Consider the following 22,838-nt stretch of genomic DNA (forward strand, 5'->3'; position numbering starts at 1 on the left):
AAAGCATGGCGAGGGGTCCAAAACTCTTTGGCCATATAGAGTAGCAAAGATTTTATAGTAACAGTCAGGTATTTGGGGGGAAAGCTAAAATAATGGAGTGGAAGGGTAGCCTTACAATTATAAAAAAAACTGATGTAGTATCTGTCTGTCTGTCTGTCTGTCTGTCTGTCTGTCATTTAACTTTTCCTAACTTTCTGCCTTTTTGTTTAGTGCATTGTAAATTTATAAGAATACAACATGCAGGCTTGCACATGAATATGGTTCTTGCACTGAAAATGATAAGGTCACTTAGGTGTTTTGAGTTAAGATCAAGCATGTTCTAAGTATTTCTTTATTTTTACTGATTACGAATGTGGTGTAAGTCGAAGCAAGTCTATGAGTTTAATTTGGCTAGTTACATCAATTCTGATTCTGTGTGTGTGTGCATGCTTAAAGGGGAACTTCGGTGAGGTGTTCAGTGGCCGTCTGCGCTCAGAAAATACAGCAGTGGCGGTGAAAGCCTGTCGTGAAAACCTTGCCATGGAACTCAAAAATAAATTTCTCATGGAAGCTCGGTATAAACACTTAGTCAGTTATTGTCTCTCTTATACTCACACAGTCACTCACACACACTCAAGCTGTGACTGAATCTACCACTGTGTTTCTAAAGGATTCTAAAACAGTATGACCATCCGAACATAGTGAAGCTCATCGGTGTCTGCACGCAGAAACAGCCCATCTATATAATCATGGAGCTGGTGCAAGGTAATGAAGTGTCTTAAATATCGCTGTGTTCGTGGAGTTAAAGTGCCACCGACTTCATAGTGTGTTTAATTTTGTATTGTCAGGGGGAGATTTCCTGTCCTTCCTCCGTTCAGAGGGACACAGCCTGAAGTCAAAGATGCTGATTAGGATGGCGGAGAATGTAGCATCTGGCATGCAGTACCTGGAGAGCAAGAAGTGTATCCATCGGTGAGAGTGGTTATTTATGAAGAAGACTGTTGTGAAAGAGAAAAAGAGGGAAACATTTAATATGGGATTTAATATAAATGTTAAATAAGGAAACGTTAGCTATACATTAGCTATAAACATTAGCTAGACTCTTTGTACCTTTTTATGAAATGTGGCACAATGATAGTCAGACATAGATACTAAGAGGACAGTCTTAGTCAAGAATACACCAAGACATTTGAGGTTGTGCCATGAACACAAGTAATAATAACTCACAGATAATAATAGTGGTAATAATAACAACGCAGTGGCACTGAACTGAGATTGCTCTGGATCATGCTGAGTGATGTTGGTTTTTCCACTAGTTTCTTCATGTCTTCCTTATCATAAGACCCCAAAACAGGAAGCAAAGATTTTACATAGTGACACTATACAATGCACATATATTTATTAATATAACCTACTAAATTATGTTAACATAGATGTATCATGTTTATTTGAAGTTTTGGGTGGTTATGATGGTTACTGCTGGGAAGAACTAAGAGATGCTCAGGAATGGCTTTACATGTAGTATATCTTTGTGTGAACAAGTGACAAAGTTCCGGTGGCTACTAGTCCCAATCACTTCTGGACTTTCTCCTTAACTAAAGTGTAGAGTCTTTATATACTTGGCACATTAAACCCTGTTCCCATCTATATTTAGACTATTATTGTCATTTTAAATAAATACTAGTAGATTTAAAAGCTTAAAAAAAATGCTTGGTCAGGACTGATGTGTCTTATTTTATGTCATGTATGTCCCAACATGAGTTTATATTAATCTTTATCTTAGTGGTTTCTAATTTAGACTTACTCAGATTATAGGATGTTTATATTCATTTGCACTTACATCATCTGGTATACGCAGAAATATATTATATCCATGACAAATTTTATTTTGTAAAATGGTAAACATTGAAATGGAGTTAGAACTGATTTTATTAGGGTATTACTACAGATACATCTCTCAGTAGGTTTGTTTTGGCTTACAACCAATTCTCACCCCTGCTGCTGTGTCTGGGTCATTGATGTATGAAAGCAGTGAGCAACAGAAACTCATTTACATGATTTAAAACCGCTGATAGTCTATCCTAAGAGGATATGATCACCTAGACAACCAAGGTATAATCAGCTTTTTATTTTCAAAATCTGTTATAAAGTCCTGTAGGGAATGAGAGTGAAGGAGAATAATGTTACCTATATAGCTGTATGTCAGAAGACTTGACTTAAAGCTGTGTGTCAGCACTGGGATCCTGCAGAAGCCAAAAAAAAACTTACCAAAATGAATAATCAGATATAAAGCCCACAGGACACAAAAAAGCAATATTTGTTATTATTAGAGGTTATCTTATGCTTGTCTGGTCCATTCAATTATCTCATAAACTGCTTTATCCTGATCAGGATGGTTTAAATGACTCATTTATTTGTAATAAATAAAAAACAATTAAAAGAGTTAGAAAATACATTAAAAGCAAGTGCAAACAAAAAAAATAGCCACAGGTTTAAAATGCTTTTGCTGGAGAGGATGGGATTTTACTTTTTGCACTGCTATATCTCTATAACTGCTTCTAATTCTTCATTTTTCTGTTTTCTTTTAATGCCCTTTTTTTATGTGCCCATCTTTGCTTGTAACTGCTTGTTTTTTTCTTGCTCTGCCTTTCACTTTCTTTTTATGGTCTATCAATCACACTCTTTCTCTCTCTCTCCCTCCTGCAGGGACCTGGCAGCAAGGAACTGTCTGGTAGGAGAGAAGAGTGTGGTGAAGATCAGTGATTTTGGCATGTCACGCGTTGAACAGGAAGGCGTGTATTCAGCAACTGGAGGCATGAAACAGATCCCAGTAAAATGGACTGCACCAGAGGCTCTCAACTATGGTACAGACAAACACAGATGGGTCTTTTCCACACGTTAAACACTTTTCTGTAAAACAGGAAAGAAGCAACACTAGTCATCATTCTAATCTCTCTGACTGTGTATATTGTCCTAAATTCTTTTTTGTAGCATGGCATTGTGCCATGTATGTCACATTGTGCAAGAGATTATAGACAGACTGAATAATCTCCAGCAGATGGTTGGATCTTTGGCGTGTGTTAATGCCTCAACAGAGAAATCTGTTGAGTGTCTGTTTTCCACACAGAGCTGATCTGTAATATCGCTCACCGTGCTTGTTCACATATGGAGATTTACAGATTTGGTGAGACAGTTGTGAGTGACTCGTTGCTGCCCTCTGGCCGTGTTATAGGACGCTACACCCATGAGAGTGACGTGTGGAGTTTTGGAGTGCTGCTTTGGGAGACATTCTCTAGAGGTGTAACTCCATACACCAGCATGAGCAATCAGCAGACCAGGGACGAAGTAGAAAAAGGTGAGTCTAAAGCACAATGTCACCTCAAACATTCAGGCATCGTCTAAATCAGGAATCTATCTGAATAGGAACTGTCCTTATGAAAATTGAAAACAAAACATGTTCTGAGATACATTTTAGAAATGTCCTGCAGGTTTAAAGTCATCTGTCTTTCTGAGCCAAGTACCTAACTGTCTCTACATCAGGGGTGTTAACCCCATTTTAGGTGACCAGCCACATTACGTGTTATATACTGTTAATGTCAAGACTGAAAACACATCATGAACTCCAATCAAATGTGTTCATCTATCAGCATTCATTCAACAGATTGACCAGCACCAACATTACTACTTATAAAGCGGTTTATATTTTTATATTGCATAAGTTTACATCAGGATATTTTCATGTGTGTGGTGGAACAAACAGTAACTGAATTATATATCCTAGTCTACACAAATTAGCTGATCATATTAAAGAGGGTACTGAAAAACAAAGTAGACAATGACTATTCAGACTAATCTGTAAATACTGCAATCGCATAAGTGTAGACTCCCTTCAATATAAAAAGTTTTTATAGCTTATTGCTCTCTTTTGTCCCCTGGTAAAAGAAAATTTCATTTAGAACATTGATTCAAAATTCAGATGTTATTTCAAATATCAATGAAACAGTCAGCAACTTCACACACAGCAACCAGTGAAATCAATTTAGTCTTTTCCTGAACAGAGCTATGTTCACAGTTTCCTTTTCCCCAGATGTAGAGATACTGTTTATGATGTATATGCTATATGATATATTTTTAATAACCATAATAAATGTTTAATAAAAGATGTTTCGTAACAAAATTAGCTAAAAGCAATATGCAAATAAGAACTCTAAAGGCACTTTCAGGTTTGGATTCATTTAACTGAGTCATGTTACTCAAACCTCTGCTCTTCTTTCGATTTTCTGCCTCCAAAGTTACAGTACAACCTCTTCACCACCAAAATTAAAACAATCTTTATTTAATCTTTATTATACGTATAAAAGCACCCTAACAGGGCAAAGTTTTCATTCAGATTGTGTATTCAGAGTGCTTGCAGAGGTCATGGATAGGTTTCTGTAGCATTGGAACAGAACAATCATAAACTCTTACAATAAATATGTAGTAATTATTAGGCTTGTTAACACACTTATCTCGGCAATGCAAAAATTGCATCAAAAAATGTAAGCACTTTTGTATTTCACTATGAAATAGGGTGTCTGCCAAATGCTTTGAATGAAAATATGTAGAGAGATATGCAGCTATAGAAATTAAATACTGTATACAAAGCAACTGCCAGTAGGTGGTGCTTTATGTGTTAGTTAAGCCAAGGTTAAGATGAACTTATTTGCCTCGAGTACATTGAACTGTTGAACTTTAAAAACTGGTTCATAAACATTTCCCTGTCATTACCATTCATTTCCTTGTTAGTGTAACACGTTTCCTGGGACGGTATGATAAATTGAAGCAACATACACTTGCTGACGATACTGATACTGGGGATATTAACATTTACATACACCGGCAACTTTAATAGGCACGCCCATGCACAACACATATAACACCCTTTAGGTGTATGTGCTACATTGGGGTTCATTCTTACCATCCGAAATAAGTTTCTGAGGCATTGGGAATCGGCTCACTGAAACTCGACATGTAGTCGATTGGAAAACCACATTTAAGGAGACATTTGCTAAAATATTTAAGACAAAAATTCAGAAGTGATCATTTTATATGTTTTTATGACTACAAATAAACCAGAAATGTTTTAGTAAATTTGGTCTGTTAATCACAGGGTATCGTATGTCAGCTCCCAGTGGCTGTCCAGATGAGATCTATGGTCTGATGCGACGCTGCTGGCTGCATGACCCAAGAATGCGTCCTTCCTTCAGTAAAATCAGGACAGAGCTACACGCTCTCTGCAGTTAACACACACATGCGGGGACACACATCACTTAAGCTGTACTTTTTGACACACATGCAAAGTTATATATAATGTCTAAATAAACAGAACTTTTTTATATGACTGTCTTTGTAATGTATATTTTGCTTCAAGAACATTTTATTTTTATTTTTTATGTATTTAAAATATAAAACCTTGTCATAACTTATGATCTCGTTGTATTCACATGACATTGATTTTTCTCTCAATAAAGTCAATGTTGTGACATAAAGATAAAATCAGACTTCACATGAATCTTATTTAATAGCCTTTGTAATATAAGCTGTCTTTGCCATCTCTTTCATTCTGTAGCAGCAGTAATTTATCAGGTGATGTAAGCATGATCAGGGCTGACAAATGAACACATCCCTCTTTCACAAGATCTGAATTTTGCTCATTTTATCTCCTTCAAAACAGTTTAAATGCATTGCCAACATAATTCCTCATTGCTGTGAACAGGTATTTTGCAGATACTGTATGTCAGTACTGGAATAAAGTAAATGGAAATCAGCTTTCAGTGTTCTATAAGGTAGCTCAATCCCAACAGTCTGCTTTCTGAAGCTTGGTTTTACACATTGCTGAACATATCGTGAAGCTGTTTTTCCACTTAGAGGAGCTTCATCCGTCTGCCTAAATTATCCACATTATCTAAACACTGCATGATTCTCCTGACATCATGAAATTTGTGTCAGAATTATTGACAAATGTGTGAATCATGATCCATCAGTAAGAAACACATCACAAATGACTTGGTCTGATATTTTGATATTTAAAGATGGCACATGAGAGATACCTTTTGATGAAAATACCTCATTAATGTGTTAAAATAGTAAAAAGGTTCTTTATGTATTTTGTTATAAAAATAAACAGTCAAGTTTTTGTTTTTTGTTTTTTTAAAGTGCCACATCTGCATTTATTCCAGAAACCTTTTTCTGTTTGTTATTTGATTGATGAAAGTAAAAAAAAACAACAACTTAGATTTACAATGTATTCAATGAATTCATTACTTAATGAAGATATTGTGTGTATAACTGAGTGAGCACTTATGAGGATCAGCAAAATTGATGTGAAATTCAATAGTATGGTCTTATTAATTTGTGTGACTTTCTTAAATAAAAGATCTATGGTTGCATGCCGTTCTGGGTGACAACGACTTTACGTTTTCACTCCCCTAAATATGATGCTGAACAAAATAAACTGTGATTGGATGCTTTACGTGTTTGTGAGACACCCTCTTGGGTGGTCTTTGGCCAATAAAAGCTGATTGTTCAGACCTTCTGCTGTCAATCTGTAGGCCTTGCTACATGAGACTATACAACATACATCTCGAAACAATCTGGCAATTTTCCTCTGACGTCTTATAATCTAGGCATTTCCACTCACAGACAGCTGCTGCTTATTCAATGTTTTCTCCTATTGTGTGTAAAATTCCCAGGAGATCAACATTTTCTTAAATCCTTAAAGCAGCCTATTTGACACCAACAACCATGACACAGTTAAAATCACACTTGGGGTCACACTTTTTCCATATTTTGGTATATTTATTATATACCTTGTGCTGTTGCCACGTGATTGGATAACTGCACAAATCACAGGTGTACGAGTGATCCTATTAGGGGTTGCGGGCAATTGATCATCACATCATCTCATGTACTTGTTGAACATCCTCATTGATATTTGGTCCTCCCATTGGAGCTCTGACCACATCCAATCTGGAATTTTGGAGTAGGAATTCCATTATAGATGCTAAAGCATGGCTTTGTGGATTTGTGTTCATTCGGGTAAAAAAGTATTACTTTCATTACTGTTGTCAGGTGAGGAGGGCTAGGGAGCAGGTAGCATTCCAGTTCATACCAAAGGTGTATATAGGGGTTGAGGTTAGGACTCTGTTCAGGAGACTTGAGTAGTTCCTGTCCAACCTTGGCAAACCAGGTCTTCATAGAGCTTGCTTTGTGTGCAGGGGCACTGTCATGCTGGAACCTTTTGGGCTTCATGGTTCTCCGTTGTATCTATGGATAGACCATTTATATACACATGTATGACAGGTGCACCACATAATCTAGTCTAGTCTGGCTAGTCTGTCCTATGTAATGTATGAACAAATTGCACAATTCTGTTTGAGCAGTACCAAACCCTTGACTGGATTAATTTTTAATAACCTTCTGGTCTGCGCTGTTGCTTACATAGTGCCACTTCCATGCCTTGTTTCTTGTCTTGATAAAAGAAAGATGCAATTTCCTAATGGCAAATCATCCCCCCTTTCCCATCCAAAGATGTAGTCTGGCATGTCAGTTTTGTTCCACCAAGGTCACTTGACTTGAGTTGTTTTTTCCATTCTGCAGATGTGATTTTTCTCACCTGACTTGCTCACGTCAGAGAGATCTTGCTCACATGATGTTTGACATTGATGTATAGCTTTCATGCGCGAGAGATTTGTGAGAAGCCACACGAACACTCATGTGCATTCTCTCTAAATCAACAATTTCTTTTTGGTGACAGATGCACCATGATTTTTAACATAAACACAAGCTTAAATTTAGAAGTTCAACTGGAGTACTTCATAGTTGTTAGGTTTAGATTCTTTCACTTTTCAATATTAAAAAGGCAATTAATTTTTTTCTTTTAAAAAGTTAGGACATGTTCATTTGAGAAAATATTCACTCCAGGAATTATACAGGACATCTTAGAGTTTTAATAAACATTAATGAGTATGAAACAGAGACATTAATAACTACAAAAATAAAGAATTAATAGCAACTGCAATAAGTATTCTGTAACAGTGTACGTACAGCTGAATTGCAGATAATGGAAATAGTGAGAGACAATATTACCTTTTAATAATACTTTTAATATTGTTAGTTCTAGGTGTCAATTAATGAAGCTGCAGTTGAAGGTAGAAAGAAGATGCCAGTTACATATGAAATAATAGAAGTAATAAGACACAGACTGTTAATATAAAAAAATTTTAATCCCACATATAACACCCCCGCCTCCAACCAGGAACACTTCAAATCTTTGGGAAACATGGAATATTTTGATAATCTGACGTATGATATGACAATCTAAAGCTGCATGATAAAAGTAAAATTTAGCAATGACATGCGGCAATGCACAAACAGTGTACTGTATGTCTTTAAACTACAATATCATCCATGTTCTGTCACTGTGTATTTACTTACCTTGCCATTCTTGCTGAGTAGGTCTGTGAATGTGTGGCATGTGGCAAAGCTCATGCACATTCAGTACATCTTGCCCTTGGTAGTGACCTACAACAACATTTGTTGCTAGAAAATTGTTGTTGGTAGAAATTATGTTATCTTGCAAATTAAATTAATGCTTTTCACAAACAAAAAGGAATATAAATTGCTAGAAGGTTCAGGTTGCATAAACCAAGAGAGCAAATTTGATCATGCCCTTTGGGTGGGAGGGATGGCATACACTCTCTTTCCTGTCACAGTATCACAGTGCCTCTAGCAAACCGCAGGTATCTGTGAGCTATCTGGCTTTGTATGTTTGGCTAGCTGGCTTTATATGTCTCAGAGGACGTATGTTAAGCTTTACCCACCCTTGTTGGGAGTTGTTCCATGACAGGTGAGAACTGACTAGGGGACTGGCTGGTGACCAACATTCAGGGATAAAATTAAAGGAAAAAAAGAATTAATGGCTTGAATAATGTATTTTTTCTTGATTTTAATATCAAACATTTGTTGAAATCTCTACAAGTGGATTGCTCAATTTGCAATTACATGTTTATTAAATATCCTTGCAAAGATCAGAAAACACAAGTAAACATACATATGCATAGTCTTATACTTATATGTTCATGTAGCCTCCACCCTTGAAAATTAAAGCTAGATGTAGTGTGGTATCAGTGTAAATTGTTTAATAGTGTAAATAGTGTACAATCGCATACCTCTCATTTACCACTTAAACCTACTTTGGCTCTGAAGTGGATGCCGATTTTAATACTCCAGTACATAAACTACAAATATAAGTATGTGAAAAATGTTGCTGCTACTTTTGCATGTGCATATAAATATTGTGTGTCAAGTATAAACTGGCCTTTATTGTCCAAGGACATAGTGACGGGTCAAGATTTATACTATACCTCTCTTCTAGCTGTTCACCTCTCCTATTAGTTTAATTGTAGTTACTGAGTAATTACCCCAATAACCTTAGCTACTAAATAATATACTTTAAAATGAATTATTTGGTGGCACAGTTGCTGTGTCACAGCTCCAGATTTGTCAGTTCAATCCTCATCTTTGGCTACTTTCTGTGTGGAATTTATTTTTATGCCCTCCTGTCTTAGTTTTGTCTGAAGCTGATGAGCGGTCTGTATTCTGTAATTCCAGCATACTGGTCGCTTCTCAGATGCTCTAACCCGATTCTGAAACAGGTGAACACCTGGCCAGTAGGAGCCTGCAGTATGGAGGCTGCAACCAACAGTTGGTGGTTCTATCAACTTAGTGGAATACACTGCATCCGTGACCAGCTTCATCAGCAGGTACATCGATGATGTGACTATCTCCAAGTCCATCACCACACACTCCAACCAGCAACCATAAATGCAAGGTTTCCCATCAGAGAGAAAAATGCCAAAGAATTCACAGCCACTTCCAGGACACCCGGCACATGTGGCAGGGCATCCAGGCAATCGATAAGTACAGGTTTACTTCACTTGCTTGTGACAGTGATGCATCCTTTTCAGTTCAGTTTGAGATGCAATACAATGTGGTGGCAAGGAAGACCATCTCTCCTCCCAATGACCAGGTGCTCTGTATAACTTTGGCTGATGTGAGCAGTACTCTAAAAAGAGTTAACCCACAAAAGAATGCTGGTCCTTAAAACATATCTGGCATAGTGTTCTGGGAGTGTACAGAACGGCTGGTGGATGTCTTCACTGACATTTTCAACATTTCTCTGAACAGAACCATTGTTCCTACATGCTTCAAGTCAATGACCATCATCTAAGTGCCAAAGAATTCTAAAATGTCATGCCACATTGACTATTGCCCCATCGCACCTACACACATTGTGATTAAGTGCTTCAAGAGGCTTGTTCTGAAGCACATCATGAGCCAGTTACCATTTTCACTGGACCCCTTGCAGTTTGTGTATCATCCAAACCACTCCAGGGACGATGCCATTGCCAGGACCCTCCATCTGGCCCTCACCCACCTGGACCATAAAGACACAAATGTATGAATGTTGTTTATAGACTTCAGTTCAGCATTCCACACAATCATCCCTCAGCACCTGACTGAGAAGCTGTGCATCTGGTCCTCAACACCTTCCTCTGCTCCTTACTCCTGGACCTCCTGACTGGGAGACCTCAGTCTGTCCAGATTGGGAACATTTTTATGGATATTTACACCACATGCTGCACCTTCAAACTCACTCTTCACCCTCATGGCATCTGGAAGAGGTACCAAAGCATTCAGGCTCTCACAACCAGACTGTGTAACAGCTTCTTTCCTCAAGCTATTAGACCCCTCAATACCCAGAACTGAACTGTACACACACACACACACACACACACACTCTTCAATATACATCTCTGTTTACAGCACAACTCACATAAACACTGTTTATATGCTGTTTTTGCACATCCACCAACTGCTGCTATTGTAAGTGTACATTTGTTTACAAAACTCCTCTTATTGTTTACAAATCCTTTTATTTGCACAATGGTCAAACCATACCAGCTATTTTATGTATCTGTCTTATAGTGTTTCCACTAGGTTGCACACTAAGCATTTTATGTGGCTAGGACAACTACTTTTTAGTTCTAAGCTCTGTGTTGTTTTATGTATCACTGCATTGTTTATGTAGCTCTGTGTTGTGTAATGGAGCCCCATGGCCCTGGAGAAATATTGTTAACCATGGCCAAGGAGCTATATTGTCAGCTATATTGTTAAAATGACAATAAAATCTACTTGACTTGTTGCTAGGTTCTCCAGTTTCCACCAACTTTCCAAAAATTGTACGGTATTAGTGTCTGTTGATTGCTCTTAAGTGTGAAGGATTGTGTGAATGTGTTCATAAATTGTTTCCTGTAATGGACAGATGTCTCATCCTTAGTGTGTTCCTGCCTGATTCTAGATCAATCCTAGATCCTCCATGACCACCATGGGTAATTTAAGGATAAAGCAGTTACTTAAGAAGAATACATGCAATGAATGAATGTATCCCTGTAATTTTCAGGACACTTTCATCTTTCATTTAGTTACTTGCACAGAACTCTGCCATACCTGTAAGTCCGGGTCATGCAGACATACCAGGAGTAAGAATTCCAAGAAACAAACAACACACCTTCATGTCACTCACCACTCTTTCATTGTGTAACTCTTTTAATTGACACTTATTCACCATAATAAATAATCATGCTTCACCTATTAGAGACACAATGTATGACTTTTTACTTTTACCATGCTACTCTACTGGTCTGTAAAATGTATCCGTCTCTTTTGTCTCTTATTTTATACGAGTTGTAGTTTTGTAGAATTTAATGGTGTCACAGAGTGCAACTGAATGCGGTGTACATACTACATTTTTTATGTTTGACAATTTGTATCTGAATAACTTTTTTGCTTTTTGAACAAAAAAAAAACTTTCTGACTGTTGCTTTGCAAATAATTTTGGAACAATTGACATTTAAATGTATTCCCCAATTCTCCATTTAAATGTATTCTACAAGTCAAGCTTGTTGCACATTCAGAGTCTTTAGGTGTGGAAGAAAACCCCAAACTCCCACACCTGCCTCATGAGCCAAAAAAAGTGTCTTAAATGACTGTCCTTTATATTGTCCTTACCCATGAAGAACTTACAAACCCATTTGTCACCTAACGTCCAAAGCTACTTCAGATAGATAAGTGTTTCTTTGCTTACAGGAAAACACTTCATTGTCAGTTTGGCATATTGCATGACCTCAGTCACGAGTTTTGTTTATGTAAGCTGCATTCTCATAATAGAAGCTGTTAGAATGGTGCTAACTGCTCAATTGTCACTAGCCTGATGAAGTGGATGCAGCTTTCGTAAATTGCAAAATAAAAAAGCAACATTTTGTACATGATCGTAAATGATAACAGATTTTTATCTCTATTAACATGCAGAACAAAGGTTTTGTGATACAGGCACATTTAAATGGTGTCTATCAGCATCATGTGATTCTCTCCCGTATCACCATCACAAGCTCATGCTGTGGCCGTCTGCTACCTGTCAAAATCAGCAGATAAGCTTTCATTCCTTTCTGTCAACTCAGCCTCACTTGATTGTTTGTGACAAGTTTGCCCAGAAAATACATTCCAGGCTCAGCTACTTACTTACACTGAGTTGCAAGATGGCTTTATAACATTGATCATTTACACAAAGACTAGTGACTGGATTATTATGTCACATAAATGTCACTTATTCAGTGAGCTTTTGGAAAGTCTATTCAGGCTTATTCAGACATATAATAATAATGAAAACCTGTTTTAAGCATTGTGACTGCTGTCTCATCATAGTATCATAGGAAACAGCGTCATCGTATTAATGAGTCCAAACACATGGGTAGTTGATGCTATGTGCAGTCTCACTTAGATAGATCATGTCATTGAGGGGTCAGATATGACTGTGGAATATGTGCCACTTCTGTAATAGTATAGAATCGAGATTTAAATATTGAATTATTATCATTAAAATGATTATATTTATTATTGAGTTCTAGAATATATATATATTTTAACCAATCATTTAAATCAGTGTAACCCGGACCTCAATAGCTCAAAAGCTATCAAGTTTCTCAATAATGTCTGTAAGTGGAAAGAACATCTGATTTGAAAGATTTTTTAAACTAATTCAGTAATCTGTGTTGCAGTTTGCACCGGGCTCTTTTTCAAAATTGAATTTTTTTTCTATAAACATATAGCTAAAAATATATATATTCAGAATGGATTTTACACTCAGGTTGTATGGGTGTCTCTGTAAAAACACAATATTTGCTGTAAAATGCACCAAATTATGAAACAGATATAGCATATGTATCTGATATAATTTGACACTATCTAAAATCTAGCTACAATGTTTGTTTAATAAACTGCCACCTTAATGTAAAAATGTTACTGTGAGTTTTGTGCGAAGGTTCCTCACTTCCTGCAGCAGAGATCCAATACAGTGACATAAAGTTGTGTGTTTTTGATTTGTTGAATGTGAAGTGTTAAGAGAATTATGAAAATAGTTTCATTAGGTCAAAAACAAGAATACCTGCATGCTCTCCCTGGCTAGAAACATGTGATAATTGCATATGATTAAGGACATTTGACAAATGATTTCATCCAAAAGACCTTTTCGTCCCTTTTGGCATCCTATACCTAGAGTTTATATAGATGTGTTTTTCTGTCTTACCTTCTGGCAAACTCTTCGAGGTGTCATATTTGCTTTGATTTCTGTGCTTTGAAGTGACAGGTCCAATTATTGCTGTTTTCTCATTATCTGCTTTATGTACTAATCTATGCTTGGTATTCCCTATCGTAATGAAGGACAATGATTTTTCTGTACATAATGTGCACGCAGTTAGCCAGTCGGCCAATCATGTGCCAATAGCACAACACAGATAATAATGCAGATACAGGTCAAACGCTTCAGGCAAAGTTCACAGTGACTTTAACTGGTGCTTTGTTGGTGCCAGATAGGCTGGTTTAAGTATTTCAGAAACTGATGATCTCTTGGGATTTTCACACAATAGCCTCTAGAATTTTCACAGAATGGTGCAAAAACCTGTTGATGAGAGAGCTCAGTCTCTCAGAGTGTACACTGTGTACAAAAATAAAGTAAAATGGCCACACTGGGTTGAGCTGTCAGAAAGGATATAATAACTTATATGAAACTTTAAACACAAAACATCAAACTGTGAGGTGAAAATGCTAGAACAGCAGAAGATCACACAGGGTTTCACTTCTGTCAACCAAGAAGAATCTGAGGCACAGACTCACCAAAACTAAACAGCTGAAGATTTGAAAAATAGTACAACTGTTCAACTGTTCAGTTTGGATGGAACTGCTGTAGCTCATATAGTAAAACGTTTGATATTTTGTGCATGCTGAGATGCATTTCTACTTAACATGATGTGTGAAGTGTGATTATTAGAATTACTATATCCATAATGTTAAATAATATCAGTCTGATCGCTCTTTTTACCAACGTTTCATCCAGCAGACCCTAATCACACAGGATGTTTTTTGCATATTGCACCATTCTGTGTATTAACTGAAGCGCCTGACCCATATCTGCTACATTTTATAAAAAGGTTATTAAAAGAATTATAAAAGTTATAAAATTAGTAGAGTGATTAATAAGATTCACTTCTTAAAAAAATTATCATAATAATCATAATAATAATTGAGGATTCAACAGTGATGTGTAAATAAAGGTATCTATGATTAAGACTCATAACCTGAAGATCACCAATGGAAGGGGGATCAGCGGGAATTCACTTTTTTCTGATGATACACGAGAATGAGGATAGAACATGCAGATCAGCGTTGATGAGATTTTCTGGGGGTGTGTTGGCTTTCAATCACTGTGATTGGTTGTACTATTGTGGAATGTGGAAGGAATGTACCATGCAAGAATACGCGCATGACTTTAGATGGAGAAAACAATATCATATAAACTAAATAAAGTTTCAAAAGTAAAATAATGAAAAGATTTCAATAGGGATCCTTTGGCTCAGTAATAAATTCTTTTACTTTGGCATTGATGGTATAGGGAAGCACAGGGTTTTCTCTGCTGGCATGTAACCACATGATCACATGTGACTGAAGCAACCATTGGAATGCAGTTCTGATAACGATTTTGTGCTACATCAGACGTCACTCACTGTTCGGCTTTGCTCTTAGGTGGAGAACCATCTTAGACTGTCACACTGACATCTCATTTATCTAAAAATCTACTAATCCATCTGTGACTTCAGACCACACCAATACGTCTTCTCAGAAATACAGATAACAGAACATGTCTGTCAAAGTTTTCAGGGTGGATTATCATGTGACTCATAGTCACAAGCACATGCACCTTAAGCACAATGCCAAATTAAACAAATAAAGAACTAATTGAAGGGATGTGATTCAGTGGTTGAACAAGTTCAACAGGCTGAATGTTCCAGATGAAAAGACTGAAATTAAAGTAGGAATTTTAAAACTACTGTCGTCTGTATTATTTTGTGTTGTTGCAAACCTTTAATTTTGTGTTGTTGCAAAAATGATAAAACAGACATGAAAAATAATACTTATGGAAATTTCTCCACAGGAAAGGTTTAGGTCTTTGTAAGAAAGTATAAAATTTCTTGATGCCTGTCTGTAAATGTTAAGGTTATTTGACACAGTATTTGTTAGGACATAAATAATAAGCAAAAATAAAATAATACAAAATATTCCATGCATTTTGAAATAAATCATGTTTGCAATAAAACATTTTAATTCTACTGAAACATTCATAAAATCTTAAATAAAGGAAAAATATAAATATAGTGTGTCTAAATACAATAATGTGTGATAAGAAGTTCACTTCCAATTTCTTCCAATTGCAGGTTTTAAATCCATCTGTGTGTTTGCAAATTAAGATAATTTGTAAAGTAGGATAGTCAGCTGATCTGAGAGTTATACTCACTAGCATATGCCAAAGATAAAGTAGGCTTGATTTTTAATGTGTTGGTGCTCATGTTTTTCCATCTGAATAAGGAATACATTGACTGAGGCTTTCTGAATTATAAGCAAAATAAGGAACTATAGCAGCAGAGTAGCTGTATCGGAGCGACTCAAATCCTTCAGTGAATTCAAGTTTTATAAAGATTTCAGTAATAGTGTTATATCAGCTATTTTTTTTTTACTTTAAATGAATTAATGTGCAGACATGTTGCTGAACATATACTGCATAATTGTATAACATTTACAATATTTTCCATATACCATATAATTCTTCTTACAATTAATTTTTTTTCACCTGTACTATCATCACTTGTGATCCAAAAGAACATTTCAGATATTTATCAGAATGATGTCAGCTGACTTTGAGTCATGTGCACAAGATGAGATGAAACAACCAAACAGGTGTTCAGCTGAGACACACCTCTAAAGATGCAGCTATAAATGTCACTGCTCAAAACGTCTCTTTACACAAACTTTACACTACCTGCTTGAAAGGTATTCTTATCCTTTTGTTGGACAACAATTTCAGCAGCAATGGGAAACTGTTGTCACGGTTTCTGGAACTCTGCTAAAAACACTGATATTCGAGTCAGTCTCCCGGTTGTTTGCTTTGTTTGGCAAACTGCCATGATCATCCTGTTTGGGGTCTTTGTACGTTATGATGAAGAGACTGATGCTCACTGGGCTGAATATAAGAAGGAGCATAATATTACAAGTGACATTGAAAATGATTTCTACTACAGATATCCAAGTGAGTATGGATTTGTGCTTAAAGTTCACTAGGAAATTCTGCATTACATTTAGATTGTATCTATTACATTGTAATAATGTTAACAGCCTACTTCTTTTTACATATAATATTGTACACAAAGTAACTTCTGAGGTTATTCTGTTTAATTCTCAGCTCTGTGGGAATATTACACCTAAATATTAATTAAAAATAAGTCATAATTCATTTAGATTAACTGATTTCTCAAATAACTAATGTTGTTTCATTGATAATTTAAAGAACTCCAGGTAATTTTTTCCTGACCCTGAAAGTGAACTGTAAAGGACTATACAATAATAAATACATCACCATTCTTTTAGTGAGACTTTTGGCTGTGAACCAACTAAGCTCAATACAAAAGACTACTATCTCTGAACTTTGATTAAATTAACTTCACCTTTTCTCCTCTATTGTTTGTCGGACAGGTTTCCAAGATGTCCACGTCATGATCTTTATGGGTTTTGGCTTCCTCATGACTTTTCTGAAGCGCTACAGCTTTGGTGGAGTAGGCTTCAACTTCCTTATAGCTTCTTTTGGGCTGCAGTGGGCTCTGTTGATGCAAGGCTGGTTCCACGCACTGGACCCTACAGACGGCAAGATTAAGATTGGAGTAGAAAAGTAAGAACTGGCTTGACTAGTTCATGGCAACAATGCACCATTTAAATGCAACTTTAACCTCTGTGTTCAATATGTGGCATAAAATCTTTCATTAATAATAATAATAATAATAATAATAATAATAATAATAATAATAATAATAATAATAATAATAATAATAATAATAATAATAATAATGTTATTAAATATATGTTTTCTTTCTATCTTCAGTATCATCAATGCTGACTTCTGTGTGGCTGGCTGCCTAATTGCATATGGAGCTTGTCTGGGAAAAGTCAGTCCTGTACAGCTGATGGTGTTAACTCTGTTTGGAATCACCTTATTTGCAGTAGAAGAGTACATCATCCTCCATCTTTTGCATGTATGGGCCACTGGCAGACAATTATAAATCTAGACATTTTTATGTAGATGTGGTGAAACCTACCTACTTATGCTTGAAATTCTACTGATTGTGGTTATTTGGTTGTAATATGCTATAGGTCAGAGATGCTGGTGGTTCCATGGTCATCCACGCATTTGGAGGGTACTATGGTCTGGCAATATCGTGGGTGCTCTATCGGCCAAATTTACACCAGAGCAAACGTCTCAATGGATCTGTTTACCACTCAGATGTCTTTGCTATGATTGGTGAGAAAATATTCATTTCCAAACATTGAATTTTAATAAGATCTCGTACCTAAGATGTCATACCAAAGACTACAATCTTCTTTTACTCCAGGAACTCTGTTCCTCTGGATGTACTGGCCCAGCTTCAACTCTGCCATTTCAGATCATGGAGATGCACAACACCGAGCTGCCATTAACACTTACCTGGCATTGGCATCCTGTGTCCTTTCAAGTTTTGCCATATCCAGCCTTTCTGCAAAAAAGGGCAAATTAGACATGGTAATCTAGCATATCTGGTCAAGTGTATTTTATGCCCTGTATATGTGTGGAGGACAGTCGAAATCATAAGCTGTATGTAACATGCATAATCTCTGATTAATTGATTAGGTTCATATCCAGAATGCCACTCTTGCGGGAGGTGTTGCTATGGGAACAGCAGCTGAATTTATGATTACACCCTATGGTTCACTTATTGTTGGCTTCATCTGTGGGATAATCTCTACCTTTGGTTACCTAGTGATAACTGTAAGTATTGCAATACATCTGACTCTTCTGCTAACTGTAAACAATTTTATTACTGTATACCACTGAAATGTCTGGGTTTCCACACAGCCATTCCTCGAAAAACGCCTAAAGATTCAGGACACATGTGGAGTCCATAATTTACATGCTATGCCAGGTGTCCTTGGGGGAATTGTAGGTGCCATTACAGCTGCTACTGCCACCGAATCTGTCTATTCACATGAAGGGTAAGTTTGTTTGAAGACACTTAAGTAGGTTTAAGATTTTATTAAGTGATTTGACAAATTAAATTACATTGCCTTTTCCCATAAATAGAAAGTTTGCATAAAAAATAATACTATTAATATATTTAATTACAGACTTATCAACACCTTTGGTTTTACTGGTAACTACGCAAAAAGGTCTCCACAAACACAAGGAGGCTATCAGGCTGCAGGTATTTGTGTGGCTATAGCCTTTGGACTAGTAGGTGGAGCAATAGTGGGTAAGTAATTTGTCAGTGAGAATAATCAATTAAAACTTGTGTAACTTGTGTCAGAAAAAATGTCAGACACTCCTTTAGACACTATAAACAAAGTTTAATTAACATTGACCAGCTATTGACATTTTATAAGAATAACAAATCTGCTTTTAGTGTCTTAATCTATTAGAAATTCATAATTTTGTTCTGTACTTTTTGAAAATGGTATTTTCTTCAACCTTTTCAGGCTTTATCCTTAAACTGCCTTTATGGGGCGATCCAGCTGATGATAACTGCTATGATGATGAAGTTTACTGGGAGGTAAGTGATTGGGGAAAAAATCAATAGCAAATATATCTGTCTTACTTGCTTTAAATATTTAGGAATATAAAAGGATAGAAGCTTACAAATCTGTCAGAAAATAATTTCTTCTGGTAATTTGTTTTTGTTAAGTTGCCTGAAGATGAAGAAAGTATCCCTCCCATCCTGGAATACAACAACCACTTTGCTAACAAACAGCCTGACACATGTCTGTAAGTAATAATTAGTTCATATATCACAGTAGTTCATAATAATTGTTTTTCAAAATGGTAAGTAACAATGATTTATGAAGCTGCAGGAAAATTAGTCAAAAAATTGTTGGTGAGAACATTTACATATTGTAACAATGCTGTAAAAACTTTTGTATTCTTTCCATGTGCGTAAATTGACACATATGAAGACTAACTAATGTAAACCTCCATTGATCAACTTCAAACCAAAAGAGTTACTGCATTTTATTATAGAGATTATGCTATCAAATTTTTAAACTGCATATTGAAAGAAAATGCAAGGGCTGGTCTGTGCAAATAGTAGGCGTATGGCAAGGTGGTACAAAAGAAAGAATTGATATATGGAGATATAAGCATATGCAGCACTCAGGAGGTAATTCAGTCAGTTCTGTTTGTTACAGCATCTTGTTTTCTGTGTCATTCTTGTGCATGTCCAATTTTGTTTATGAGAATTCTTCCAACTAGCATGTTACAAAGTAAGACAAGTTGCTAATCTGGTCTGCTGTGAGATTACAAGGATTTCTGGTCCAATCAGGCCATTTTCTTTTCACCTCATTAATTCACACCTAATTAACCTTTGCTGTAATTTGGCATCAGATTCCTGTTTTTTTTTTATCCCATTCAATAGTCAGTCAAAACAATAATATAGAAATGTGCGTTTAGTTCATGAAGACCCAATGACTTGATAAAAAAAAATTTAATTGAATTTAATTTTAATGATTTATGGATTTGTGGCTTTTTGGAATAAAATCTTTTATATTGCACATTTCCAAAATAGTGATCCCAAATTAATAGAATACTTTATGTGTCCATGTGAATTTACTTATATGTCATGTCCTTTATCATTTTTAAGGTCTGAGTCCAACTTCTCCGTAGAGCAGAGTTAATCAGATTTGGAAAATGGCACAGAGGTGATGCAGATACAATCGGTGCTGTATGAAACCTGTCCGATGGGCCTGTGGCATCCAGGAAATCAAAGATAATAACATTATCTTTATATATAATTGTAAATAAAACCTTTTCAAAAGATTTTTAGTTTTTATGGAATAGGAAGCACACTGTTATTAAACATATGTAAAGTTGGAGTTGTCCTGGAGTTATTCTGCTCTTCAGAATGTAATGGTTGAGGCTCTGTTACTGCCCTTTTTGTGTGTGATATTTATTCAAATTGTGAATCTTTTTTTGAATTTTATGTTCAGTTTTGTGAATTTGACTGATTTTATTTAATACCTTATGCATAATTTGCTGTCATTAAAGTAAACATGAAGTAAAAGTGTATTTGCATTTTGATGCCCATCATGTGCAATACAAATTGCTAATATATATGCATATACATCCTTTGAATGGCTATATACTACTGTATGTACATATAAAGTACAATAAATTCTCACTATAATTTCACTAAAAATTGCACTCTTTTTATTTCTTTAAAAGTGAAACATTCAAGCTAATGACAGAGTTTCTACCTACATAAATTAGCTTATGTACAAAAGTCAGTGATTTGCTTTGATTTATGATTCTCATAATTATAGATGGCGCCAATCCAACACTGAGTATTGGTGTCGGGGTGGTACCAACACTGAAAAGAAAAAAAATAAAGATTATACAGAAACTACTGTTGCTTTTCTAACAGAAATAGGCATTAATGGTATTTAGTAAGACACATTATAGTATATTATTGTAAATAATGAGTCTTTGGCAGTCCTTTATTAAAGTCAGTCATACAATAAAGTCCAAATGCATTTGCTAACATGCCTCAGATAAGATGAAAGGTTATGCAGTAATTAAACAAATCTTCTAGGATCAGTGCATATTCTCTCATACTACTCTACAAATCATACATAGTTTATAGATTATATCTTTTCTCTCCATGTCTGCATGATTAATTCTTAGTCAATGTTCATTTCTGACTGTATAGGGTGTGTAAAGTATCTCTCTTTCAGTTTATAACCGTGTTTTGATAACTTAAGCCCCATCATAATTCCAGAGAAGTTTCTGTTTGACAATTGTCAAATTCAAAGTCACACTTCATACAACATTTTTTCTGATGTAGTTCTATGAAAATGTAATCTTCGAGCATAGTGTATCCCCATGGTCTACCTTTACAATCATACGTCATAGACCATTTACTTATTTTTTGGAACAGAGATGTCTCCACTTATGGCTTTTTGTGTGTAGTACAGCTTCAGTGAGGCAAACAAAAAAAGTCTCACCCTAGTTATTGGGTGCCATCCTAACCTTCAGTATCAGTCAGAATAATCAGAATACCATCTTATGCGTGAATACACACAGACATCCTCAGACCTTTAAAAAGATAAAAGTCACAAATTGACCTTGAGAAAGACAAAAAAAAGCCTTGGTTTCCACTATGACTTTCACTAGTCTACTAAACCAAGAGTGAAAGACTTTCATTTGGTCATGACTCTAAGATGACTTTGTCCTTAAACATGGAATTTCCACCAATTGTCAAAATACACAACTTTGTAATCCATAGACTTTATATTATTAAATGTATTATTAAATGTACAGAGCATTCCATCTTGCGCCCATTACAAGCTCCCCAGTACATATTCATTTACAGCATTGAGCTGACACCCTTATTCAGAAGAACTTACATTCTTTAAATACCATACCTTCAAGTTCATGATCTGAGAATACCATTGAGCAAAAGCCTGTTAGAGCCATATTAGAAATTAGTACAGGTGAAAAATAAACACAATTTAGAGAAATATCTAAAATAAAGGTAGGTCTTTAAGGAAAACTTATTCAATCATCTGGGTGCTAGCACAGAAAAGATTATTGATGCATGTCTTACATTTACCTTGAGTGATGATGAGTCCAGTTGAGTTATACTACATCCTAGAAAGGAGCACTCGTGGAGAAATGTGAGAGAACTTAGGGTTGATGAAACCAGTTATGCAGCTGCATTCTGAATTAGTTTGATGGCACGCAGGTGGCACACCTGAACAAGCCCCTGGGTGACCTGGGCCTCAAGTATTCCAAAGAAAAAAAACAGTGTGATTGAGTCAGGTTAGTAATAAGTTGCGTGCCATTTGCACTTGGTCTGAAAAGCTATGCAAGAATATGACCTCACTATGAGTAATATATTATATTAGTGACGATCAGTATTTGTTTGTGTCATAACTGTGCACGTTGGATATAACTTTAGATGGTGCATCGGCCAACAGCCAAGAGTCAATGTTAATTAATCTAGAAAATGATAAATTATAGTTATATAACTTTTGCAAGCATGTTCATTTTATTATTTTCAGGACAATATTTTAGAACTGTGGGTGATAACCGAGTGAGCTACTGTTTGATAACTAGCTGAAATCATCCATCAATTTAA

At 35.9% G+C, this 22,838-nt stretch overlaps 2 protein-coding genes across 6 annotated transcripts in view; both read left to right on the forward strand.

The window, feature by feature from the left end:
- Positions 1-5,706, forward strand: part of fes (FES proto-oncogene, tyrosine kinase) — a 30,688-nt gene extending 24,982 nt beyond the window's left edge. For 4 of the 5 annotated variants that reach the window (XM_027162551.2, XM_027162561.2, XM_027162567.2 and 1 more), the window contains 6 exons: positions 436-554; positions 650-744; positions 828-951; positions 2,686-2,843; positions 3,212-3,334; positions 5,129-5,706. In XM_027162551.2, coding sequence (XP_027018352.1) covers positions 436-554; positions 650-744; positions 828-951; positions 2,686-2,843; positions 3,212-3,334; positions 5,129-5,262 — 753 coding nt within the window. In that variant the 3' untranslated portion in view covers positions 5,263-5,706. Of the gene's footprint in view, positions 1-435; positions 555-649; positions 745-827; positions 952-2,685; positions 2,844-3,150; positions 3,335-5,128 lie in introns of all 5 variants that reach the window. The other variant, XR_007139932.1, reaches the window with a different exon arrangement.
- A 10,755-nt stretch (positions 5,707-16,461) lies between these two features.
- On the forward strand, positions 16,462-20,890 carry rhcga (Rh family, C glycoprotein a). Its single transcript, XM_027161460.2, has 11 exons — positions 16,462-16,714; positions 17,158-17,350; positions 17,561-17,711; positions 17,830-17,977; positions 18,069-18,235; positions 18,344-18,481; positions 18,569-18,705; positions 18,838-18,962; positions 19,186-19,259; positions 19,392-19,471; positions 20,343-20,890. Exons 1-11 carry the CDS (start codon positions 16,498-16,500, stop codon positions 20,374-20,376), a joined length of 1,464 nt encoding a protein of 487 aa, XP_027017261.1. The 5' UTR covers positions 16,462-16,497; the 3' UTR covers positions 20,377-20,890.
- The last annotated feature ends 1,948 nt before the right edge of the window (positions 20,891-22,838 follow it).

This window comes from Tachysurus fulvidraco, chromosome 2 (genome assembly GCF_022655615.1).
Source record: "Tachysurus fulvidraco isolate hzauxx_2018 chromosome 2, HZAU_PFXX_2.0, whole genome shotgun sequence".
Classification (NCBI taxonomy): domain Eukaryota; kingdom Metazoa; phylum Chordata; class Actinopteri; order Siluriformes; family Bagridae; genus Tachysurus; species Tachysurus fulvidraco.